The sequence below is a fragment of the Hemiscyllium ocellatum genome, chromosome 46, assembly GCF_020745735.1.
Source record: "Hemiscyllium ocellatum isolate sHemOce1 chromosome 46, sHemOce1.pat.X.cur, whole genome shotgun sequence".
Lineage (NCBI taxonomy): Eukaryota > Metazoa > Chordata > Chondrichthyes > Orectolobiformes > Hemiscylliidae > Hemiscyllium > Hemiscyllium ocellatum.
In genome coordinates this window covers 12,870,822-12,897,409 of record NC_083446.1, presented here as the reverse complement: position 1 = coordinate 12,897,409, position 26,588 = coordinate 12,870,822, and the positions used below count along the sequence as shown (strand labels likewise).

The following is a 26,588-nucleotide window of genomic DNA, read 5'->3' as shown; positions in this document are numbered from 1 at the left end:
GTCTAATGTTGTTATCTTAAGTGTAAGCTGCAAATGTTATTTGTTTTATGTATGGTTTATAGAGTTGCAAATGTTATTCTTCAAATGTTCTATGGCTTCTATTGTTCAAGTTTTGTATCTTATGTGTTAGCTGCAAATGTTAAATTGTTTTATCGATGGCTTACAGAGTTGAAGTCAAAACGTGTGGTGCTGGAAAAGCACAGCCGGTCAGGCAGCATCCAAGGAGTAGGAGAGTCAACGTTTCGAGCATAATGTCTTCATCAGGAGCTTATGCTCGAAATGTCAACTCTCCTGCTCCTCAGATGCTGCCTGACTGGCTGTGCTTTTCCAGCACCACACTTTTTGACTCTGATCTCCAGCATCTGCAGTCCCCACAGAGTTTCTCCTTACAGAGTTGAATCAAATGTCAAATGTTGTCAGTTGCAACCTCAAGAAAGTGTTGGCCATCTTGTACTACTCAGTTATAGCTAGGGTGGGGTTGTAGGTTCCCTCTTGTAGGTTCCTTCATCAATTGCTGCAGACCCAGTCAAGCAGCTATGTCCTTTAGGACCTGACCAGCTTAATCAGAAGTGCTGCTGCTGATTCACTCTTTATGATGGACATTGAAATTCTCCATCCAGAGAACATTTTATGACCGTTGCATCCTTACTGCTTCCTCCAAGTGTTGTTCACCATGCAAGAATACAGATTCATCAGCTGAGGGAGGATGGGATGTGGTAACTAACATGAAGTTTCCTTGATGATGTTTTAACCTGAAGCCATGAGATTTCATGAGGTCCAGAGTCAATGCTGATTCCCAAAGAAACTCTCACCCAGTTGTACACCAGTGTGTTGTCATCTCTGCTGGTGGGACAGGGCATATCCAGGGATGATGGTGCTGTCTGCAACATTGTCTGTATGGTGTGATTCCCTGAGGATAACTCTGTAAGGCTGTTGCTGGACTAATCTGTGAGACAGCTTTCCCAGCAAATAGATGTTAGTAAAGAAGACCTTGCAGGGTCAAAAAGGCATGTTTTCTGTCATTGTCTCGGTTGAAGCCGGTGGTCCATCCAGTTTTATTTCTTTGTTGAGATTTGCTTTCAATAAATGACTGTCAGATGGGCTAGGGCTGTTTAGGGAGAAGGGTAGTACTGTCATCATTCAGAACACAGTCTACAAAGGAGAAACTGATCTCTAAAACAATCTTGTCGTATGAACAGGCTATTCTGAATTAACTACAAAGTGATTACATTCAACATGCTTTTCCATTAATAGTTACATTAAAATCTGGAATTCAAATGGGGGTATGAATTGATGTTAAGTGAGAGGATCTGGATCAATATATTACTTTAGGAACCCTTCAAATTAAACCAACAGGAGTTCAGAACTGATTCAGGTGATAGCAGTGAAACCATTCTTGGTAACACCAATGGAAAGTTTTAAAGAATAATCCATGAATATGTTAGAGGATGATTTACACTAAGAATGTACGAAGCATCTAAGAATAACAGTGAATGGAAAGGCAGGAATCTGGGAAGTAGGAAGCACTTTATGTTGTTCAGGAAGAACTGAGAACTGATTTTAGGCTTTACACACACACCCTCTGATTTCAACCTGGATGAAGAATCTTTGAATTGTACTATTTCAGTCAATCAATGAGATTCTTGGAAGACCCATATTGTTTCTTGTGAAGAACTGTTTGTGTCACAGAAAGAGCATATGAACTTACAGACTGACAATGAGTGATGCAAACAGATCCTCCTCTTTCTCATAAAAACTTGCAGTTTTGACCATCCCATCCCTTCCTCCGACCTATTGCAATCTGGGTGATCAACCCAAGTTGGAGATAATGTAAAACACAGGACACCATTCCCCAATAATTATAGCCTCTCGCTTCCTCTTAGGGCTAATTTCTCTCCTAGAGATGGTCTGCTTGTAGAAGAGAATTCTGAGACAGGTTGCTAGAAGAATAGAAATATTTACACTTAAAGAGCACTAAGAATTGCAAAGGAATAATCTTCTTGAGGTTTGAGGTGTGGAATGTGGACAGGAGGAGGCCAGGCAGAGAAAACCCAAATAATTTGAATAATTTATTATAAAAATGTTCACACCCATGATGATACGGATCTGCAATAGAAGCAGACTCTCATATTGATGATAAGATTAGACCCTATGTAAATACATTGCTAGATGAATGAACCAGAAAGACAGACAACGTAGGACATTACTTATGCGTTATTTCACCATCTGCTGTTATCAGGGAGACAGCTTTGGCGAGACCTAAATCAAGTGCTCAGCTGATGCACATCATGTAGATTTCTACTGCCACAACCAGTTTGGAGTTCTTGACATGTTTGATCCAGTATTTATTTTGCACAGTATCTCCCTAACTTCTAGATGATGCAGTGCTCCAGCTATAATGTTTTGCAGCACGTTGGCTTTGCTTTTTGCTTCAAAGACTGATATCAGCCCTGACGAGCAGGCTTTTGTTGTGGGTTCTGACTTTACCAAATGTTGCTGCTGCTGTGTCATAAATGATTGAACTCAGCAACTCCCAAACTTCAGCGATATCAATGTTGACAAATAAAGCTTTTATTTATGTGCCTGTAAGATATATCACAATACTGTTCCTTGGTCATTTAATTCTATAATTCAGGTGTCACTGTTTATAATGTGCAAGTCAGTTAGAATTGTCAGCTAGGACTAATCATTTCTTTCTAATTGGAGATGTAAATCAGTGAAATCTTTCAGACACTGAATCATAGATTTTGCAACCAGATCAATTTAGGATTGAAGTAACTGTTTACAATCTCATTATAAACTAGCCTCCTGTTGAGAATTCTTATTTTTTTTTAAAATCCTGGTCTCGGTAATGGTGACCATAGACTATTGTTTTCAAAACCCACGAGTGACACAGTGATTAGCACTGCCACCTCACAGCGTCAGAGACCCGTGTTCGATTCCAGCCTCGGGCGACTGTCTGTACGGAGTTTGCATATTCTCCCCATGTCTGTGTGGGTTTCCTCCCACAATCCAAAGATGTGTATGTTATGTAAATTGACCAAGCTAAATTGCCCATAGTGTTAGGTGCATTAATCAGAGGTAAATGTAGAGTAATAGGGTAGGGGAATGGGTCTGGGTGGGTTACTCTTCGGAGAGTCAATGTGGACTCGTTGGGCCAAATGGCCTGTTTCCACACTGTAGGGATTCTATGGTTCACCACCCTCCTTTAAGGAGGGAAATCATCCCCAATTTGGCCTACATATGAATTAAAACCGATAATGTGGTAGACTCTTAACTGCCCTCTGAAATGGCCTAGCAAACCACTCAAAGGGAAATCAGGAATCAACAACAAATGCTGGGCTTGTGAGTAACAGCCACATCCCATTTTTAAAGAGACATCCAAATGAAGCAATGTACTGCCTAGAAATGTGGTGGAGAGAGGTCCAACTGAGGCATTCATGAGGGCACTGAATGATTATTTGAATAGAAATGGTGTGCAGAGGTAGGCAGAAAAGGCAGGAGATTGGCACTCAGGGATATAGCCAGCGCAGGCATGAAGGGCAGATCAGCCGCCTTCTGCACTGTAACAATCCTATGATTCTGTGACGAAAGATGAAAGAAGAAAAAGTTCAGGGAAAAGATCACAGAGGGTTTTTTGAAAAGGGACACCACAGCCCTGAAAACCTGTGACATATCCAGAATATTAAACTCAAGCCGGTTATAGAGTTTTGTCAACTTGAGCAGAAATAAAACACAGGTTTTGAAAATTTGTCCAGGGTACGGAGAAGCCATTCACTAGGGCCAGCATTTATATCCATCCCAAATTGCCCTGGAGAAGGTGACTTCTTCAGCTGCTGCAGTCCTTCTTCAGCAACAGCCACATTCCTGGTTCGGGAGGGAGTTCCAGGATTTTGACCCAGTGGCAGTGAATGCTGATATGTTTTCACAGTTAAGCTGGTATTCGGCTCAAAGGGAATTTACAATTGGCCATGCTCATGACATGTGATGTCCGTGTCCTTTTACGTTGCTGGTGGATGTGGTGCCAATCAAGCAGGCTGTTTCATCTCATATGGTATAAAGATGCTTAAGTCTCAGGTATTGTAACGGCACTAACCCAGTCAAGTGAACAGCATTCCCATCACACTTCTGACTTGCGCCTTGTAGATGGTGGACAGGGTTTGGGGAGACAGGAGGTGAGCTAATCACTTCAGGATTCCTAGCCTCTGATCTGCTGAGTAGCAGCAGTATTTATATGGCTTGTCCAGCTCAGTTTCTGGTCAATGGCATGCACCAGGATTTTGATAGCGAGGGATTCAGGGATTGTAATGCAATTGATTGGCAAGAGGAGGCAGTTGGATTCTCTGATTTTGGAGATGGCCATTGCCTGCCACTTATTAGCCCAAGCCTAGATACTGTCTATAACTTGCTTCATGAGGATCTAGACCACTTCAGTTTATGAGGATTTGTAAACAGTGCTGAATATTGTGCAATCATCAACGAACAACTCCACTCCTGCCCTTATGATGGGGGAGTGGGCATTGATGAAGTACAGAGGATGTTTAGGCATATGACCCTGCAGTGATGTCATACGAATGAGATAATTGACCCCTGACAACCACCTTCTTTTGTTTCAGCCTAACTCCACCAGTGGACGGAAATCTACCTGCTCCTTCCAGATTTGTTCAGGCTCCTTGATGTAAACGACACTGTCAGACGGGCAATCTCTGACTTAATTGACAGCAGCAATTACAGTGGAATCAAACCACTGCAGTCACGTATGAACTCTCTGATGTGTCAGCAGATGGGATGACCGAGTGAATCTCTTCCCACACATGGAACAGCTGAATGGTCTCTCCCCAGTATGAACTCTCTGGTGCGCTTTGAGGTCAGATGACTGACGAAAACTCTTACCACACGAAGTGCAGCTGAATGGCCTCTCCTCAGTGTGAACTCGCTGGTGTCTCAGGAGGGTGGATGACTGAGTGAATCCTTTTCCACACATGGAGCAAGTGAATGGCCTCTCCCCGGTGTGAACCCATTGATGTGCGCTGAGCTCGGATAACTGCCTGAATCTTTTTCCACAGTGGGTGCAACCGAACGGCCTCTCCTCGTTGTGAATTCGCTGGTGTGTACAAAGGCCAGAGGACTGGGCGAATCCCTTCCCGCAAACAGAGCAGGTGAATGGTCTCTCCCCAGAGTGAAGCTGCTGGTGTCTCAGCAGGGTGGAGGCACTCCTGAACATCATTCCACAGTGAGTGCAGCTGAACGGCCTCTCCTCAGTGTGTGTTCGCTGGTGTAACACAAGTTTGGTTGTATCAGTGAATCCCCTCCCACACACAGAGCAGATGAACGGCTTCTCCCCAGTATGACTGCGTCGATGAATTTCTAGCCGGGATGGATAATTGAATCCTTTACCACAGTCCTCACATTTCCATGGTTTCTCCATAGCGCATGTGTCTGGTTATTTCCTTATCTACACATAGGATACGTGAATGATCCTTCCCTGCTGTGAATGATATGGTACTTTTTAAAACTTTCTATAACTGGTTAAACCTTTTTGTACAATCAGTCCACTGCAACACTTGCATTCAGGTTATGTGGCTTGTTCAAGCTCTTTCCACTGGGACACTTGCACTCAGATGTTTGTGTGTGTATATGAGTGTCTTGGTATTTTTCCAGTCTCACTGATATCTGAAACCTTTTGCCACAGTCACAAAAAAATTTCTTTGTCTACAGTCAAATGTCGATGATATTCAGGACTGGGTGACTCAAGTGAATGTGTTCGACCTCTGCGTGGTGTTTGATTCCTTATTCCTATCTGTAAATCCTTCCTTTCAATGTTCTGTAATAAGAATACAAAAATTATCATTTATCAGTATCAGATACAGATTGAAAATAAACAGTTATAGCCTGTGCACAACCTTTGCAGTTGAATCATATCTCTCCTATAATATGGATTCCAGAACTACACACAGTGCTCTAGCTGTGGCTTAACCAACAGTTTATACAGTTTCAGCACAATCTCCCTGTAATAAACTCTATGCCTTAGTTAAGAAAGGCAAGTATCCCACATGCCTTCTTAACCACTTTATCTACCTGCCCCACTCCTTGACAGGCCAGTGGACATGTGCACCAAGGTTCCTCTGATCCTTAGTGCACCTCAGTATCCTACCATTCATCAAATATTCCCTTGCTTTGTTTCTTCTGCTCAAATGCATTATCTCACACTTATCTGGAATGAATTCCATTTGCCACTAGTCAGCTCATCTGATTAGCATATCTGGAGTTTGCACATTCTCCCCGTTCTGCATGGGTTTCCTCCAGGTGCTCTGGTTTCCCTCCACAGTCCAAAGATGTGGCTTTGGCCATGCCAAATTGCCCTGTAGTGCCCAGCGATGTGCAGGCTAAGTGGATTAGCCATGGTAAATGCAGGTTTATGGGAACAGGTGGAGGCTTTCTCTGGGTGGGATGCTCTTCTGAGGATCAGTGCACACTTGATGGGAAGAATGGCCTTTTTCCACACTGTACGGATTCTGTAAACCAAACCCAATCCTGTATAAATGAAGTGACTGCACAAGATTTTCAAGTTTCCCATTGGCAAATCATTTCCTTCTAATACCATGCAAACAACATCTACCATTGTCAGTATAGGATAAAAACTGGAATGCTTTGTTCTATAGGGCACTGCTTTCCCCTTTCATCTGTGTGAGGTTAGGTGGATTGGCCATGCTGAATTGCCCCATAATGTCCAGGGATGTGCAGACTAGGTGGATTAGCCATGGGAGATGCAGTGTTACAGGGATTGGGTGGAGGGGTAGTTCTGGTGGGATGCTCTTCGGAGGGTAAGTGTGGATTCAAATGGACAGATTTCATGCTGTAGGGATTCTATTCTATGAATCCTCCTGTAATCTAAATTAAAAATCACACAACACCACACTATAGTCCAACAGGTTTATTTGAAAGTACAAGCTTTTGCAGCGCTGCCCCTTTGTCAGGTAGGTAGAGCAGCAGGGTCATAGGACACAGAATGTACAGTAAAAGATCAAAAGTATCATACAATTGATGCAATGTATTGAACAAATCTACTAGCTCCCTGACGAAGGAGCAGTGTTCCAAAAACTTGTACTTTCGAATAAACCTGTTGGACTTTAAGCCGGTTTTGTGTGATTATTTTACTTTGTCCACCCCCGCCCAACACCAGCACCTCCACATCATAGCCTGTAATGTCAGTCTGACCTCACTATTTACTATCCCATCAATTTTCGTAGCCCCCCCCCTTAATTTACTGATCAAACATCCTACATTCAAGTCGAAATCGTTTATTTGATCTGAACATAATAAACACTTGACAGTGCTGGGGGATGTGGAGCCAGGGCAGTGGGATTAGGTGATTTTGGTCTTACAGAAAACTGGCACAAACAGCGGACTGAATGAAGCACAGAATTTTTTAAGTGGGGAATTCAACCCGTTGTGTCTAAGCCAGCTCTCCAAATCAGCATGTCACACATTCTCCTGCCTGCAAACCTTCATTTTCTGATAACATGCAAATTCTATCGGTGTCAGGTCCTGATCCCATTCAGATCCACTTCATTGTCCTCCCCAGCCAGTGCTCGCGGATGCGCATGCGCCCTAGCTCACATTGCGCCGCCATGCAGATGGAACTGCGCATGCGCCCTGCTGCCCCCCCCCCCTGCCCCCTATAAAGATGGCGGTCATTAACGCAGCCCATTCACGAAAAGACCGCCAAAGCTCGAAACTGCTGCTCGCTTAAGGAAAATCTGAATCGGTAGTTTCTTATTCGACCCTGGATTACGCAGAATTTTAAATGCAGCTCACGATCGCCTCACCCGGTAGATGTTTAAAACTCCGCGAATTTAGTTACGAACAATTCTCCATCCCGCATCAGCTTCACACATGCGCGTGCTCAGTTCACGTTGCCCACTTGGTTGGTGGAGGCTCCAGACCAATGGTAAAAGCCGGCCGAGAGCGGCAGGCCTTGCAGCCAATCGTGGCGAATGGGGGGCGGGACCGAGGTGGGCTCTCCTTCAATCGCTGAAACCTTCCCTTATTTGGAAACTTTGTTTGTGTCAAACGCCAGGGAAAACCTCGACTTTAAATAGATGGAACCTTTCTGGGGCCGGAGCAAACGTTTCCACATTTGCTTCTGAAATAGGGGAATATGTTCAGACAAATTCGTAAATAATGGAGTACAACGTGAGCAAAGTGTGGGGTCATGCACTTCAGACTTTTGAATTTTCTCCCCATTTAGAAAATAGTCCATGCCTCTACTCTTCCTACCAAAGAGACTTGGGAGTTCTAGTCCAGGTAATCATGGAGGTTGAGTCAGTAGTTAGGTAGGCAAATACAATGATGGTATTTATTTTGAGAGGACTTGAGTATGAAAGCAGGCATTTCCTTCCGAGGCTCTACATTGCTCTGGTCAGACCACATTTGGAGTATTGTGCACAGTTTTCACCTCCATATCTCAGGAAAGATGTATTGGCCCTGGAGTGTGTTCAGAGGAGTTTCACGAGAATGGTCTCAGGAATGAAAAGCGTAACATATGAGGAATGTTTGAGTACTCTGGTTAATGTTCTATGGAGTTTGGTTAATGTTCTATGGAGTTTAGAAAGATGATGGAGGGTTCTAATTGAAGCATACAGAATACTGAATGCCCTGGACAGAGTGGATGTTGGGAAGATGTTTCCATTGGTCGGAGTGACTAGGATCCGACGGCATTACCTTAGAGTAAAGGGAAGAACTTTAGAATGGAGATAAGGAGAAACGTCTTCAGCCAGAGTGGTGAATCAATGGAATTGATTGTCACAGAAGATTGTGGAGGCCAGATTATTGAGTATATTTAAGGCTGACAGATAATTTCTTGAGTATGAATGGGTTATAGGGTGAATGCAAGAGAATGATGTTGAGAAACATGTCAGTCATGATTGAAGAGCAGAGCAGACTCAATGTACTGAATGGCTTAATTCTGCTCCTTTGTCTTATAAATCAAGGTCTGATTTAAGAGAAGTGGGCAAAAAAGGAATGTCAAATATTTGACAAGGCAAGTCCCAGGTTTCAATAAATGAACTGGCGGCAGGGCTAGGACTGGTTATGGAGAAGATTAATACTGGCACCATTCAGGACATCAGAGAAGCTCTAAGGAAAGTCAAAATTCTGCAAGAACTGTACAGAACTGATTTAGAGATAGTGGAATGGAAAAACACAGTAGGTCAGACAGTATCAAAAAAGCAGGAAAGTCCACATTTGGGATCAGGACTCTTCTTCAGCACTAGGGAGGGGCAAGAGAGCTCAGAAATAGTGGGGGCGGGGGGAGGAGGTGGGACTGAGGAAAGGTAGGTGGGATGGTGGTAGGTGAATGCAGATAGGGGATTATTGTTGTAGTGGTTCTGTTCGCCGAGCTGGAAGTTTTGGTTGCAAACGTTTCGTCCCCTGGCTAGGAGACATCATCAGTGCTCTGGAGCCTCCTGCGAAGCGCTTCTTTGATGTTTCTTCCGGCATTTATAGTGGTCTGTCCTTGCCGCTTCCGGGTGTCAGTTTCAGCTGTCCGCTGTAGTGATTGGTATATTGGGTCCAGGTCGATGTGTCTGTTGATGGAGTTTGTGGATGAATGCCATGCCTCTAGGAATTCCCTGGCTATTCTCTGTCTGGCTTGCCCTATGATAGTAGTGTTTTCCCAGTCGAATTCATGTTGCTTGTTGTCTGAGTGTGTGGCTACTAGGGATAGCTGGTCGTGTCGTTTCGTGGCTAGTTGGTGTTCATGTATGCGGATTGTTAGCTGTCTTCCTGTTTGTCCTATATAGTGTTTTGTGCAGTCCTTGCATGGTATTTTATAAACTACATTAGTTTTGCTCATGTAGCAAATTAACTGTCCCCCTAACTATTGAGTCTTCTATCACTAAGATCCTGTTTACCCCTCCCCTTTCCCGCTGTGCCCCAGAACCAGTGGGCGGCACGGTGGCACAGTGGTTAGCACTGCTGGCTCACAGCGCCTGAGACCCGGGTTCAATTCCCGACTCAGGTGACTGACTGTGTGGAGTTTGCACATTCTCCCCGTGTCTGCGTGGGTTTCCTCCGGGTGCTCCGGTTTCCTCCCACAGTCCAAAGATGTGCAGGTCAGGTGAATTGGCCATGCTAAATTGCCCGTAGTGTTAGGTAAGGGGTAAATGTAGGGGTATGGGTGGGTTGCGCTTCGGCGGGTCGGTGTGGACTTGTTGGGCCGAAGGGCCTGTTTCCACACTGTAAATCTAATCTAATCTTAATCTAATTCCCTGAGAGGAAATAGTCTCTCAGTGTGCACTCTGTCAAACCCTCCAGCATCTTATCCAATTCAGTAAGATCACTTCTCATTCTCCTAAACTCCAACTTGCACAATCTTTCCTCAGAAGACAACCTCTTCATTGCTGGAATCACCTGAGTGAGTCTTCTATGAACTCATTTTATTACAAGTATAAACTTCCCTAAGCAAGCAAAACTGGATACAGTAATCCAGGCGCAGATTCACCAGGACGCTTTGTGGTTTTAGCAATACTTCCTTATTATTATACTGTATCCTCCTTGCAATTAAGACCAAAATTCAATTTGTCTTCAGAATTTCATGCTGTACCAGCATGCTGTTTGAGATTCACATATAAGGATACCCAGATCTCTCTGCACTACAGCATTCTGCAGTCTGTCTCCATTCAATAAACTGCTTTTTGTTCTCTCCTACCAAAATGGATACATTCACATCACCCCACATTATAATCCATCTGTCAAAGTTTTTTCCATTCACATAACTTGTTTGTATCCCTTCACGGACTCTTTATAGCCTTACAAATTGCTTTCCTACTTATTATTGCATCAGCAGTAAGGTGCGACACCACAATTGGTTCAAGTCGTTAATATCAATGGCTGCTTTGGTCTCCCTCAATTGTGGATGATATTTGTCTCTGTTCTGCTGGAAATGGAGATCATCTTGTTCCAAATATAGTTCTGTATCAGAAAATGCAGGGAGTAGGGCATTATTCACTCCTAGACCTACACTGAGAGGTAAAACCCCAGACAGCTTTATGGTAAAGGTTAGTTCTGAAGAAGGTAACTGAACTCAAAACATTGTTTTCTTTCTAGAAATGCTGCCAGACCTCCTGAGTTTTTCCAGCAATTTCTACTTTTGTGTTTGTTTGTTAGTAAGGACTTCTGTGGTTCCTGACAGATTCCAGTCAGGATGCTAAAACCCAACCTTCTTACAGTCCAGTCCTGGAGATTTCACACTTTGGGCTTACAACCTTCAGCAGAGTCAGTAGTGGGGTAATCTTAGAATAACTGTCAGGATAGTACCCTTGTGGATGTTCCCATTTGTGCATTGTTGGTTATCCTGTTGTCTCCCACACAAATTCATCTTTATTTAGAGATATCCATTGTATAACTTACGGAGGAAAGGATCTGAAAGTCTGCTGGAGACAGGCTGAATTGATGCATTCGTGAATTATTATTTAAACAGAAACATCATTCAGGGTATGAGGAAATGTAGGAGATTGGCATCAATATGCTTCATTGACTTCATTCAGCAATATTGTGATTCTGTGAATTGTCCCAGATATTTACAGACTGCTGTGAACTCATTGTTATTTATTTTTAATCAAATTTATTTTAATTAAGATCTGCCTTAAAATAGTGGATGCAAAACAATGTCACTTTTAGACTGGAAATATAATTCTGCTGTATTACTTTCAGTCAGGAATAGATTAGATTAGATTACTTACAGTGTGGAAACAGGTCCTTTGGTCCAACAAGACCACACCGACCCACCGAAGCGACACGGGGAGAACGTGCAAACTCCCCACAGTCAGTCGCCTGAGTCGGGAATTGAACCCGGGTCTCTGGCGCTGTGATGCAGCAGTGCTAACCACTGTGCCACCGCGCCGCCCACCAGTTCACAGTGTGACACCAATCTCTGATTTGTTTCCCGTATTCCTTGTTGATCTTCCTGATTCCAAGTAGAGCTATAAAGCAACTATGAATGATGGTAGATTAGATTACTTACAGTGTGGAAACAGGCCCTTCAGCCCAACAAGTCCACACCGACCCGCCGAAGCGCAACCCACCCATACCCCTACATTTACCCCTTACCTAACACTACGGGCAATTTAGCATGGCCAATTCACCTGACCCGCACATCTTTGGACTGTGGGAGGAAACCGGAGCATCCGGAGGAAACCCACGCAGACACGGAGAGAACGTGCAAACTCCACACAGTCAGTTGCCTGAGTCGGGAATTGAACCCAGGTCTCCGGTGCTGTGAGGCAGCAGTGCTAACCACTGCATGGTAGAGAGCAGCTGGGAAATATTTCGTACACGCTTCAGGATTAACTCACACTGGGACTTAACTGTCAGTGAAGAGGTGACAAAGCCGGTGAAGTTTGGCTCTCCCATGAGATCCTGAAAGACTTGTGTCCAGGATGAAGTTCTGTTCCTGTTAGACAATCCTCTTTCAGCTCACCCCCCTCCCAGACTGTTCTTTCTGAGCCCTGATTAGGTGACGTTCTACACTCAGATGAGAAAAAGAAAAAGCAAAGAGTTTCAAACCAATTTTTTTTTTCTGCATTTATTCAGAATATTGAATGACAGCTCAATGAGCAAGATTATCAACATGACCAAGAAAAACATCCAACTATCAGAGTGAAATCATTGGAAAGGTACAGTAAAAATGGAGGCTATTCAGCCTAAGGTGTTTGCTGACCGGCTAAAATAGAGTGATCCACACCAATCTCTTTTTATAGATCTTCACCTGTTGCTCGGAATCATCTGGCATTTCAAGAGCAGATGCAAGTCTCTTTTTTAAAAATACAATGAGGTTTATCTGCCTTTATGATCCGAACTGAAATTGAGTTCCAGATCCTGCCATCCCGAGTGAAAAGTTTTCTCCACTCCCATTCTAGGTCTTCCATCTTCTATGAAGAGAATAGATAAGGTAGAAGCAGGGAGGTTGTTTCTTTTGGTGGGTGAACAAGGCAGCATGGCCTCAAAATAAGGCAGAGCAGATTTAGCTGAGTTGAGAAGGAACTTCTTCTCCCAAAGGGATGTGAATCTGTGGAACTCCTTGCCCAGTGAATCAGTTGAGGCTATCTTCTTGAATGTTTTTTATGGCAAAGATAGATGGATTTTTCAATAGTAAAGAAATTAAGGGCTATGGTGAGCAGGTGGGTAAGGAGAGTCGAGTCCACGATCTTATTGAATGGCGGAGCGGACTCAAAGGGCCAACTGGCCAATTTTTGCTCCTCTTTCTTATGTTCTGCCAGTTACTGAAAATCTCAGTGCCTTAGTCATGGAGTTGTTAATGGAAATAGGTCCTTCCTATCCACTCTGTCTGGCTCCCTCATAACTGTATGCACCTCAATTAAAACTTCTCTCAGTCTCCTCTATTCTAAAGAAAACAATCACAGTCTACAATTCTTTCATCTTAGTGAAAATTCTCCATTCCTGGAAACATCTTCATTAGTGTCTTCTGTATACTCTCCACAGCAATCACACCTATCTTGTAATTGGCAGGCCAGAACTGTATGCAGTGCTCTGTGGTCTGACCAATCTTCTCCATTCTGGCAGAACCTCCCTGATTTTGCAATTGTCCTGAACATATGTACGTAGATATGGAACCGTAGAATCCTGTGGAAGCAGGCCAACTGGTCCATCGAGTCCACACTGACCCTCAATAGAGCATCCCACCCAGACCTTCCCCATCCCTATAACCTGGTATTTCCCATGGCTAATGGACCTAACCTGCACATCCCTGGACACTATGGGCAATTTAGCATTGTCAATCCACCCTAACCTGCACATCTTTGGACTATGGGAGGAAATCCAACAGACACGGGGAGAACATGCAACCTCCACACAGTCAACCTAGGCTGGTGCTGCCCAACTGTCTTTGGGAAAAAGTTGTTGTCTATTAGAAAGATGTAATTAAGCAGAGTTTCATGAAAGATAAATCACGTCTGATACATTTATCTTAATTATTTGTGGAGGTTACAGGCAGGACAGGGAAACTAGTAGTAGTAATATACTTGGATTTCTGAAAGTCATTCAATAAAATACCACACCTTAGGCTGCTTAAAAAAGTGAGAACCCATGGTGTTGGGGTTAATAAATTAGCACAGAGGATTGGCTAACTAATACAAGACAAAAAGCTGGGATAAGGGGAAGGGTTTCTGAATGGCCATCTATAACTAGTGGAGTACCACAGGGATCAGAGCTGAGGCCACAAATATTTAAAATATATACAAATGACTTAGATAAGGAAAGTGAATGTAGTGATTCCTGATGAAGGGCTTATGCTCGAAACGTCGAATTCTCTATTCCTGAGATGCTGCCTGGCCTGCTGTGCTTTGACCAGCAACACATTTGCAGCTGAATGTAGTATAGCCAAGTTTGCTGATGACACAAAAAAATAGGTGAGAAAAACAAGTGGTGAGGATGACAGAAAGAGTCTACAGAGAAATATACATGATTGTACAAAAATTTGGCAGACAGGATATAATGTGGAAAAATGTTCAGTTATGCATATCGCAGAGGTGCTGAATATTATTTAAATGGGAATGACTGTAGAAAGTGCAGCACAGACAGGGTCCTCATGCAGAAATCACAAAAAGCTATCATACAATTTCAGCAAGTAATAGGGAAAACAAATGAAATGTTGGCTGTTACTTCAAAAGTGAATGGAGTATAACAGTAGGAAGGTTGACGATTATCTTTTTGAATGGTGCAGCAGACTTGATGGGTTGAATGCCCTATTTCTGCCCCTTTGTCTTATGGTATAACTAAATGTGTATTCCATGGGACTGAGATGTCCTGCTGTGTCCTTATTCATTCGATTATTAACTGTATTAACCAAAATAAGTATAGATTAACAGTCGCAGTAATACACCATGGAAACAGATCCTTCAGTCCATATCCACCATGTTCCCAAACTAAACTAGTCCCACTTGCCTGCATCTGGTCAATATCCCTTCAACCTTTCCTATTCATGTACTTATCCAAAAGTCTTTCAAACTTTGGAATTGGACCTGCATCCCACATTTTCTCTGGCAGTTCATTCCACGTACTAACCACTCTGTGTAAAAATGTTGCCCCTCATATCCTTTTTAAATCTTCTCTCACCTTAAAAATATGCCCCCTAGTTTTGAAATTCCCTTACAGAAAATAATCTTGACTATTCACCTTATCTATGACCCCCCCCACCCCCCTGATTTTATAAACCTCTAAGTTCTCCCTTCAATTCCTATGCTCCAGAAGTCCCACCCTATCCAGTCTATTTTTTTCATAACTCAAACCCTCCATTCTGGGCAACACACTGGTTAATGTTTTCTAAACCCTCTCCAGTTTAGTAATATCCTTTTAACATAAATGAAGGTTCATCTTCATTCCAGACTTCATCTTCATACTCACTAATCAGCTTCTTCCATTGTGATTAAATCACTTTAGTTTATCAGGAAATAACCAGTATTTTTCTGAACTTGTATTATCTAAACATTTCAAATAGTAAATTACTGAAGAGTTCAGTCTTCTTCACCTATACTATCTCTTGCTTATTAGTTATCTTTATTTGCTACATTTGATTAAACAAACACACACAAATATCAAATTGACTTCAGTTTATGTGAATTAAGTTTAGGCTCCCTTTATAATTAACAAGTAAAAAGTGAGGTCTGCAGATGCTGGAGATCAGAGCTGAAAATGTGTTGCTCGTTAAAGCACAGCAGGTCAGGCAGCATCCAAGGATCAGCAAATTTGACGTTTCGGGCCAGAGCCCTTCATCAGGAATTCCTGATGAAGGGCTCTGGCCCGAAATGTCAAATTTGCTGTTCCTTGGATGCTGCCTGACCTGCTGTGCTTTAACCAGCAACACATTTTCAGCTTTATAATTAACAAAATATCAGGACTCTCAATGGGCTCACTCTAATAGATGACTGTTAAAAAGATTATTTCAATTAACTAATTAAACTGTTTAATGCAGTAACCAGAACTATGTTCTAACTCTAGTTGTGCTCTGAACAGCACCATTTTCCTGGCTTTTTGTATTCTAGCCCTTGACTAAGAAAGGATCCCAAGTGCCTCTTGAGCACCCGATCCCCTGTACATCTGCCTTCAGAGATCGGTGGAAAGCATTGCAAGATTTTTTTATTCCTCGACACTCAGTATCCTGCCATTTGTTGTCCATCCATTTTCTTCTCTGTCCTCCCAAAGTCATTAACTCACATTTCTGCAGATTGACTCCAATTCACTGCTTTCCTCTTCAATAATCTATTGCCCTGTTCCTTCCGTTCTTCCCCATTGTCAATCAACTTTAGTCTTCTTCTCAAACTTTTTTAATCTTGACCGCAATATTTAAGTCTCATCTTTAACATGTGCAACAAACTGGATTCCCACAGTAAACAGGCAACCAGCGTCAGTTCAGTCTTGGGTGTGATTAACAGTGGAATATAACCCCTGCTGTCGCATGTGAACTTGCTGGTGTCTCAAGAGGTTGTTTGACTGAGCAAATCCCTTCCCACACAAGGGGCAGTTGAACGGCCTCTCCCCAGTGTGAACCCGCTGGTGTGTTAACAGATTCTGTTTACTTTTAAATCTTTTCTCACAGTAAGGACAGTTAAAAGGTCTCATATCAGTGTGAACAAGTTGGTGTGTCGTGAGATGGGATGACTGAGTGAATCGCTTGTCACATAGCATGCAGCTGTAGGGTCTCTCCCCGGTATGAACGCGCTGGTGAATCAGAAGGTCGGATGAATCAACAAATTCCTGCCAACACACAGTGCAGGTGAACGGTCTTTCCCCAGTGTGAACTCGATGGTGTCTCAGCAGATGTGATAAACGAGTGAACCCCTTCCCACAGACAGAGCACATGAATGGCCTCTCCCCAGTGTGAGTGTGTCTGTGTTTCAGAAGGTCTTTTGTAGTTTTAAATTTCTTTTCACAATCAGGACAATTAAAAGGTCTCTGATCAGTGTGAACAAATTGATGCGACAGAAGATGGGATGAACAGGTGAATCCCTTTCCACATATAGAGCAGATGAATGGCCTCTCCCCAGTCAGAGTGCGTTGGTGGTTCAGTAAATCCTTTTTACTTTTAAAGCTCTTCTCACAGTCAGAACATTCGAAAGGTCTCTTATCAGAGTGAACAAGTTGGTGTGTCAGGAGGTGGGATGACTGAGTAAATTTCTTCCCACACAGGGAGCAGGTAAATGGCCTCTCACCAGTGTGAGTGCGTTGATGTGTCACGATATCCTTTCTGCTTTTAAAGCTCTTCTCGCAGTCAGAACATTTGAATGGTCTCTTATCAGAGTGGGCCCGCTGGTGAGTCCGAAGATTGGATAAAGCATTAAATCCTTTCCCACATTCAAGACAGGTGAATGGCCTCTCCCCAGTGTGAACCCGCTGATGTGTATAGAGGCTAGATGACTGAGTGAATCCCTTCCCACACACAGAGCAGGTGAACGGCCGCTCTCCAGTGTGACTGCGTCGATGTGTTTCCAGCTCAGATGGGTAACTGAACCCCTTCCCACAGTCTCCACACTTCCACGGTTTCTCCATGGTGTGGTTGTCTTTGGGTGTCCCTAGTTTGGATGATCATTTGAAGTTTAATCTACACACAAATGTATGGTTCCCATCCACCATGAGTGATGTGATGAAATCAGTAACCACGGTTTCCAAAGTCAACTCACTGGAACACTCACATTTAGGTGTCTCTGTTTCAGTCTCACTGATGTTTGAATTTTTTTGTCCCCCAGAGACAAACATTTCTTCTCGTACATTCAAAGACCAATGATGTACATGTCCCAATGAATTGAATGGTTCTGTCAAATCTTGATATTTGGTTTGAATTTACTATCTGCAAATCCACTGCTCTGAATACCCTGTAAAAGGAGTTGAAGTATTTAGAATATGCAACAAATAAATTGGCTGTTAGGTCCAACTATTCTGTAAGTATTTATGCATCTTATGCTTCTGGTCCCATTCACTCTATGTCACCTCAGACTTTCAACTGATCTTTTTAATCCCTTTTCTCTCATGCATTCATCTAATTTCTTTATTTAAAAGAAACTCCTGCCACAACCATTTCCTGTTAATGCCACAATCTAATTGCTCTGACAGCTCTTGATCCCAAAAGAGAGAAGAAATTCCTCATCTCAGTCTTAATTGGCACCCTTTTATTCTGACACTATGCCCTCTGGTCCTAGACTCTCCTTTAAGGTCTATGAGGGGTGCAGTTCATTCACTGTCTGACAATGAATTGTCCTGTAACAGGGTAGGAAGTGATTTCTAGAGCAGGTGAATGGCATCTCCCCAGCGTAAAGGTCCTGACATGCCACCAGGCGTTATGACAAAGTGAATTCCCTCCCACAAATTGGGTAGGTGTTGCATCTTTCCTTGGCATGGTGGCGACATTGAGCTTGCAATTCGGATGTCGAATCAAATTGTTCCACACATTTCCAAGCTGCATAATGCCACCTCCAACAAATGTTTAAGTATCTTGTCAGTTCAAACCATGCATTGACCCCTTGTCCATACTTCCAGCACACAACAAGTCTCTCAATACCGTGATTAATGTTTGTTTCTTCCATATTTAAAAGCCATTGATATTCAGATCTTGATTAATCAAATCTTGAAGTGATATTTAATTTAGCCTTCCCAATGGCAAATCTACTTTTCAAATTCACTGTAAAAGTATTTCACAGAAGATGTAACTACAAGCTCAGGATGCAAATTCAGAACTGACATGACTAAGTTTTATGGAACATTTTATTTTCTTTCCTCTCTTTCCGGCAGAAAGGCTGCTTGAGCAGACGGTGCACATTCCTGGCTTTTTGCAGGTCACCCAGGCCTAGGCAAGGTACGTTTGCTCAGGGTTATAAGTTACAGATCATGAGGGAAACAACTTTTATTGTGCGGGGTAATGAGTTATGAGTTAGAACATAAAGAGACCACAACTGATGCTAGAGGACCCTTCAGAAAAAAAGACTTATGCTTTGGATTATATGCAGCTATTCAGGACATTGGCGAGACTGCTTTTAAGATACTGAGATCAATTCTGGCCTCGCTGACATGGGAAAGATGATGTGAAACTTGAAAGGGTTCAGAAAAGAATTACAAGGATGTTGCCAGGATTGGAGGGTTTGAGCTATAGGCTGAACAGGCTGGGGCTTTCCCCCACCCCCCTCCCCCCCCTCCCCCCCTCACCCACTGCAGCATCAGAGACTAAGGGGTGAACTTATAGAGGTTCACAAAATCATGAAAAACATGGATAAGGTGAGTAGCCCAGGTCTTTTTTTCCAGCATAGGAGAGTCCAAAACCAGAGGGCAGAGGTTTAAGGTGAGAGAGGAAAGATTTTTAAAAAGCACCCGAGGGACAACTTTTTCCATGCAGAGGGTGGTACACATATGGAATGAACTGCCAGAGGAGTTGGAGAAGACAGGTACAATTACAACATTTAAAAGGCATCTGGATGGGACATGAATGGGGAGGGTTTAGAGGGATATGGACCAAATGCTGTCTTATTGGGACTAGATCAGATATCTGGTTGGCGTGAACAAGTTAGACTGAAGGGTCTGTTTCCATGATGTATAATTGTATAAATACAAGGGAGACAGATAGGAAAATTACAAATTTGTTATTTCCAAAAGTAACATTTCAATATCGATGAAAGATGTGTAAAGGGGGTGTGTGTTTATGAGTAACTGAGGAACACTGATCACATGGCATTCAGACACGACCAGAGGAGGTATCATTTTGTAGCTTCCCATTCCTCCATTCTTTCTGTCTCCAAAGTTTTAAATGCCTGTACTTCACGCTCTCCATTCTTCCTGGCTGAAATCCAAACCTGTCGCACCATTTCTTTCGTCCACGCCTAGTTATCTCACTTTCTTTTCTCCAGCTACTAAACTCAAGAGGGAGTGACTACCTCAATGCTTTTCTCTCTCATCACGAGGACACAAACCCCGCCTCCCCCGATACTTCACCAAGGTGGCCGCCCGTCCGCCTTGCACACCGAACATACCCCGCCTTCCCTTCACCAAGATGGCAGGTGGCCGGTTACCTGGGTAACCCCTCCTCCCTGGGCCGCTGGAATCCCACTCCCCTAAGATGGCGGCCAGGGAGCCCGCTCCGCAGGGGTCTGATTCCGCCTGCGCAGGGTAAATACGGGCCTTTGAGGCCCCAAGCCACCACCAAGAGTTGAACAAGTTGCCAGGCCCCAGTACCGTGGTTTCCATTCCTACCTTCTCTCACAATTTCCTCCCGCTGCTCGAACCGTCCAGTCCTCTTCAGACTGCCCCCATGACCATCACTGAGCATGCTCAGAGCACTGCCCGCTCCTACTCCTGCGCATTGGGCTCCTGTATGCATTGATAGGGGGCTTTCTGCAGCGCGGAGCAGTCTGGGTATACATTAACGCCATCGATTTCCTGGTTGAAGGTTTAATTCTCCTGGAATCCTAATCGGGGAAATGTACAGAATAAATACTACAGTTAGGAAGACACGTAAATGCATCGCGTGTATTTCAGGTGGGTGATGGTCTAGTGGTATTATCACCCAGCTATACACTCATTCCTGTTACAAATGAAAATGTGCAATTCACCCACTTCCTGTCCTAATCTCAGATTGGGAAAGCTATGTTTGCTCCCAGCGCAACCGTATTCAGTACATTTTTGCACGTAGAAATAAGGGTTGTACAGATTCCAGACTTAATGCGATGGAAGGAGATGGTTGACTGAAAAGATTCCAGTTGTTGAGTAGTTGAATCCGAAGTGCGGCCCTGGTATTTCAGAGCAAGCAGCACATTCATAGTAGTGACCATCTCTCACTTGGCAAGTCCAGTATTGGTAACTGCATTCCAATCGAACTCTTCAGGAAGATTTTCAGCATGCTCACACATCCCAAGATCCGCTTGATCCCAGCATGGCAAGCCAAGTGCCAGATTGTTGATGCCCTTGACATGATCACAAAACACTTTGTGGGGTTCACTTTCCTCGACACTTTACCTAGCACTGTGCCTCCTTTCTTTCTGCCAGACATGAGGATTCCTAAATCAGAATACTGAAGAATGGGTGTTATGCAGCCCTGAGAATGGCAGAGTGCGAGTAGGGAGATGAGGAGGTAATGTGAAGTTTAAACGGACCGTAGGAGGAAGGACAGTCACAGACTGACAGAGGGACAGTGGCTCCTGATCTTTCAACTCTACATCCAGTTTTTTACAACACCCAACATTTTGTTGTAATTTATTCGTGGATGTGGGCATTATTGTCCAACCCCAGCTGCCCTGGAGAGGGTGGTAGTGAGCTATCATCTTGAAAAATAGCTGACTTTGGGGTGCAGGGACATCCACGGTGCTGTTAGAAAGTTCCAGAATCTTGACCCTTACAAACCTTCACAGAAAAGAATAGAATCATCGAATCCCTAGTGTTGAAAGAGGCCATTTGGTCCATCAAGTCTGCACTAATCCTCCGAAGAGCATTCCACCCAGACCAAACACTCACCATATTCCGTAACCCTATATCTACCTTGGATAATCCTCCTAGCCCGTACATCGTTTGTCACTATGGGGCAATTTAGCATGGTCAATCCACCTAACTTGTACATCCTTGAACTGTGGAGGAAATCAGAGCACCCAGAGGAAACCCACACAGATGTGAGTTGAACATGCAAATTCCCATACAGACAATTATCCAAGTTTGGAAACAAACATTGTGTCACACCTTTGGGTACTGGAAGCAACTGGCCCTTTTTAAATTTTAGACAGAAAGTTTGTGTACATGTACTGCAATTTTTTCAGATCAACAAAGTAAGTATTGTTGATTCATTTCTCAGGGAAATACCCTGACCAGAGTCAATTTGCCTAGTTTGAAATTTAACAAAGCCTGGCTGTTTGTCAATCAGAATCGTAATGCCCTAACCGGAGTCCAACAATCACATCTCATGCAAGATAAGTTTCAATTTTACCCTTGAATTTGTATTCTTGCAACATATCTTGTTGAGTACAAGATAATAATGCTTCAAACAAAATGTGTCTTTTTCAGCAATATGTTCACAACAGGGAGAAATGGTACCTGTGTGTGCATGGATAGGACTTCAGCTGAACATTCAACTGGAAAGACACAAGGATTCTCACACCAAAGAGAAACCATGGAAATCTGCAGACTGTGGTAAGGGATCCAATTATCTGGTGGAAACTCATCAACATAGTCACAATCAAATGAGAGATTTAAAATTTAACTGCATCTGCTGACACATCAGTGAGTTTATACCGGGGACAAAGCCATTCAACTGCACTTTGTGTCAGAATGGATTTGCTCAGGCAAACAACCTCCTGAGATACCAGCAAGTTCACACACAACAGCAGAGGTTGTATTCCACTGTTAATGCTGCTATTCACCACATCCAGGAATAAACCATGTATCAACACCTGCTTCCAGTTGGAATCCACATTTTGTGACGTATCAATGATCCAGATTCAAATGTTAAATTGATTTGGGTCCATTTGGTTAATAGTTCAATAACAAAAAGGAAAAAAAAAGCCAGGGAATTTCAGTTGTGTTTCTTATTTGTCTTTCATGTTTAACATGACCCAGCTGGAACTCAGATAAACAATCTTTTCACAAGAAGTTGCTTCTTTGGTGGATGAGGGGAATCCAATCGACATTATCAATCTCTGTGTATAATCTGAAAGGTGAAAAATAAAACAAAGGTTTGATAAATTTTAGGTAGACTAGAAGTTGGACCAACTAATATGGCTTAGCAAAAATAGTTAATTTATTCCTGCATGTGGTCAGACATGATGACAAACCAAATAGGGCACACAGAGGAGTAAGGGTTAAAACAAGTAGTCACGTCCCAGAGTTATAAAGAATCACACAGGACAGTGAAATGACAACACTCTCACGTGAACTCTGCTAGGCCCAGATTAAAAGGCTTCTTTCCCATGAGAAGGTAAGACACCTTAAGCCATTAGGCATTAGGACAACATCCAGACAGGTTGTTACAATAAGTAAAGATTAGGTGTTCCATCAAAACAAGATTAAAGCCATAACAGTAGGCCATCTGTTCATCCCTCTTCATTCCTGTGCATATGTCCTGATTTAACTTACTATCATTGATGGAATTTGATCATGACTGGGGATGAAAGAAATCATGTGTATTAAGGGTGATCGGTGCTTTCAAATAGCATAGCATCCATGTTAAAAATAAAGTATAAAATCACCTTTTCTCAATAGATCAGGACGAGCAAATACTTTGTATTCCAGCATCGGCAGGTTTTTTTTTGTCTCTTTTCACAATCAGAGCAGGTGAACAACCTCTTCCCAGAATGGATTTGCAGGCATAGTCAGTGGAGATGATTTCTTGAACCCAGACTTGCAGTAAGAGCACCTTTTCAGTGTGAACACGTTGATGAGACATCAGCTCCTTGGAGGCTTTCTACTTTTTCCTGTCATCCAGGCATTTATAAGATCTCGCATCAATGTCATAAAGCCATGTAGCATGGAAACAGAACCTTTGGTCCAGCTACTCCATAATCCCAAACTAAACTAATCCCACCTGCCTGGGCCTGGCCCATATCTGTCCAAACCTTTTTATTCATTTACTTATTGAAATGTCTTTTAAACATTGTAACTGTACCTGCATCCACCACTTCTTCTGGAAGTTTGTTCCACACCCAAAACCATCAGGAAGGGCTTTTGCTTGAAACGTCGATTTCACTACACTTTGGATGCTGCCTGAACTGCTGTGCTCTTCCAGCACCACTGATCCAGAATCTGGTTTCCAGCATCTGCAGTCATTGTTTTTAACCTGAAAAAAGTCTCAGCCTATCTAGCCTTTCCCTCTAACTCACACTCTCCATTTCTGACAACATCCTGACAAGTAATTTCTGAACCCTTTTTGATAATATCCCTCCAAAAACAAGGCGACCAGAATTGCACACTATATTCCAGAAGAGGTCTCACAAAAATTCTGTACAACCTCAACATGTGCTTCCAACTCCTATATTCAAATGTGTGTCCATTTGCTGGTCTGTCAGCAGGTGTATTCCCTTGCTGGGAGCTGATGAATGGCTTCTCCTCAGTATGAGAATGTCAGATCAGTAGAGTAACCAAACCTGTTCCCAACTCAGAGCACATGCTAGTGTGTTAGCAAATCAGGACCATTTAAAGATCTTATCACATCCAGAACATCTCAAATTCCCTCATCAGAGTGAATACATCAATGCTAAATGTGTTGGGAGGATTGAGAACTTCCCTTGTCCTTGTTCATGTTTCATCAGGTGGGATGACCGGGTGAATCCCATCTGACACATGGAGCAGATAAGTCGTCTTTCTGCACTGTGAAGGCCCTCGCACTGCAGAAGGTGAATCTCTTAAGGAGCAAGTGAATGGTCTGTCCCTGGTGGGTGCACCAGGGAAATAAAATTTCAGTAATAAAATTTTATTAGTGAAATTCACTATATCTTCAAATTTTAAATAATTCTTACATTCAGAGCATTTAAAGGTTGTTTAACCCACTGGAACAGCTGGTGGTCAGTGTAATGGGAGGATTGAGTGAACCTCTTTCTACACTGGGAGAAGCTGAATGTCTCGTGCTAAGGGAGGAATGGTTAGTAAATTGCTGAAGTTGCTAGTAGTGGACAGTGAAGAAGGTTATCTCAGAGTCCAACAGGAGTTTGATCTGATGGGCACATGGGCCAAGGAATGGCCAATTGAGTTTGATTTAGATAAATGTGAAGTGCTGCATTTTGAAAAGGCAAATCAGAGCAGGACGTATACCTTTAATGGTAAGGTCCTAGGGAGTGTTGCTGAGCAGAGACATTGGGGTGCATTTTCATAGTTTCTTGACAGTGGAGTTGCAGGGAGACAGGATAGTGAAGAAGGCATTTGGTGTGCTCGCCTTTATAGGTCAGTGCATGAAAAATAGGAGTTGGGGGATCATGTTGTGACTGTACAGGACATTGGTTAAGCTACTATTGGAATACTGCATTCAATTCTGGTCTTCCTGCTATAGCAAAGAGGTTATTAAACTTGAAAGGGTTCAGAAAAGATTTACAAGGATGTTGCCAGGATGAGCTAAATGGAGAGGCTGAATAGTGTGATGAAGGTGTAGAAGTGCACTGTACCTTTAAGAGAGTGAAGGACATGGCAAGCACATTGAGTGCTGGAGAATTTACAAGGTAACATTTGGTTCAGAACAATAGCACTGGCTGAGTTGCTAGGAGACAAAGACAAATTTGAATTCGGCCAATCAATTTAAATTATACCCCAAAATCCCAAATCCCAATCGTTTGAATTTTGTATATTGACAATCTTAAAAGCAAATGACACAATCCAATGCTTTGAGGGTATAAGACTGGGGAAAATTGAACAGTTGGGAGGAGAACTGCCAAGATTACCAACATGTAAGGACTGCTTGAAAAATAGCTCTCTTAAAAGGTACCTCTATCGATGAGTAACCAGTGAAACAGAATCCCAAAGAAGAAGAAATGAAGACAAGAATACAGAGAAGAACTGAAAGCTCCCTGGCTTTGTGATAAGAAGTTTTGTTTTATAAACCTTAATCAGGAGTTTTATTGGACTAGTATTTTAGAGGGGAAAGTAAAAGATAGGTTAGAGGAAGGAGCTGTAAATATTTGAGTTAATTATTCTGTTATACTTTAAAAAATAAAGTTGTTAATTTTCACAGATTACTGCAGGAGATAAATCCTTTCTGTGTTGCGGGTTTTAAATTAGCAGAGGGGTTTACCCTGTGTCGTAACAATAGACTGGGGCTGTTTTCCCAGAATGTCAAAGGCTGAGGGGTGATTTTATAATGGTTTATAAAATCATGACGGGCATGGATAAGGTGACGAGTCAAAATCTTTTCTCCCCGGGGTACAGGATCCAAAAGTAGAGGGCATAATTTCCTGAGACAGGAAAGATTTAAAAGGCACCTAAGGGGCAACATTTTCATGCAGAGGGTAGTGCATGTATGGAATGAGCTGCTAGAGGAAGTGGTGGAGGCTGGTATAATTACAATATTTAAAAGGATTTAGATGGATATATAAATAGAAAGGGTTTACAGGGATATAGGCCAAATGGGACTAGATTAATTTAGTATATGTGGACAAGTTGGACTGAAGGGTTTGCTTCCATGCTGTACAACTCCATGACCTAATAACTTGCTGGTGCTCAGAGAGATGCACTAACTCACTGAAACACTCCCTGCAGCGGGAGTAACTGTCCTAGTGTCTCCTGAGTGTGAAGGCCTATGGTGCTGTTCAAGGCAGGGGTGGGAGGTCATGGGAATGGCACCTGCCTGAACCTCTGCCTGCAATCAGAGAAACTGGACGATCTCTCATCACTGTGATCTTGCTGGAGTTGGAGCAGTTCCTCAGACATTTCAATGGTATCCCCAATGGCAGAGCAATGAGAAGGTCTCGCACCAAATTTGAACAAGTTGCTCTGGTTGCAGGTTGAATGAAGAGGTGAAGTCTCTCACCATTGCAAGTTCACTGGTCTGTCTGCATGCTTCCCAGCTGGGTCAACAGTAGTAGTAGTAATTGGACTCTCACCAGTTTCAAACCAAGACGGTCAAA

The 26,588-nt window shown here is 43.0% G+C and overlaps 3 protein-coding genes across 8 annotated transcripts in view; 1 reads left to right on the top strand and 2 right to left on the bottom strand.

Moving 5' to 3' along the window:
- Positions 1-2,757: 2,757 nt before the first annotated feature.
- Positions 2,758-7,917, bottom strand: LOC132836131 (zinc finger protein 664-like). 2 transcript variants are annotated; one of them, XM_060855441.1, is made up of 2 exons: positions 7,830-7,917; positions 2,758-5,824 (listed from the first exon to the last, which is right to left on the bottom strand). In XM_060855441.1, exon 2 carries the CDS (start codon positions 5,426-5,428, stop codon positions 4,754-4,756), a length of 675 nt encoding a protein of 224 aa, XP_060711424.1. In that variant the 5' UTR covers positions 5,429-5,824; positions 7,830-7,917; the 3' UTR covers positions 2,758-4,753. The 2 variants fall into 2 exon arrangements, with proteins under 2 accessions (XP_060711424.1, XP_060711425.1); XM_060855442.1 differs by lacking the exon at positions 7,830-7,917 and adding an exon at positions 7,507-7,574.
- The window catches only part of LOC132836120 (gastrula zinc finger protein XlCGF8.2DB-like), a 45,045-nt gene continuing 26,161 nt past the window's right edge, over positions 7,705-26,588 (top strand). The window contains exons 1-4 of one of the 5 annotated variants that reach the window (XM_060855414.1): positions 7,705-7,832; positions 12,595-12,677; positions 18,802-18,865; positions 22,048-22,173. The gene's annotated coding sequence lies outside the window, so the exon portion shown is untranslated. Of the gene's footprint in view, positions 7,833-7,998; positions 8,016-8,130; positions 8,308-12,594; positions 12,678-18,801; positions 18,866-22,047; positions 22,174-26,588 lie in introns of those variants that run through there. The other 4 variants (XM_060855415.1, XM_060855412.1, XM_060855417.1 and 1 more) reach the window with 4 other exon arrangements.
- Positions 15,890-20,328, bottom strand: LOC132836119 (zinc finger protein 84-like). Its single transcript, XM_060855408.1, has 2 exons — positions 20,251-20,328; positions 15,890-17,888 (listed from the first exon to the last, which is right to left on the bottom strand). Exon 2 carries the CDS (start codon positions 17,563-17,565, stop codon positions 16,429-16,431), a length of 1,137 nt encoding a protein of 378 aa, XP_060711391.1. The 5' UTR covers positions 17,566-17,888; positions 20,251-20,328; the 3' UTR covers positions 15,890-16,428.

Coding starts and splice junctions, on each gene's coding strand:
- LOC132836131 (XM_060855441.1), bottom strand. CDS start 5,428: ATGGAGAAACCATGGAAATGTGAGGACTGTGGTAAAGGATTCAATTAT.
- LOC132836119 (XM_060855408.1), bottom strand. CDS start 17,565: ATGGAGAAACCGTGGAAGTGTGGAGACTGTGGGAAGGGGTTCAGTTAC.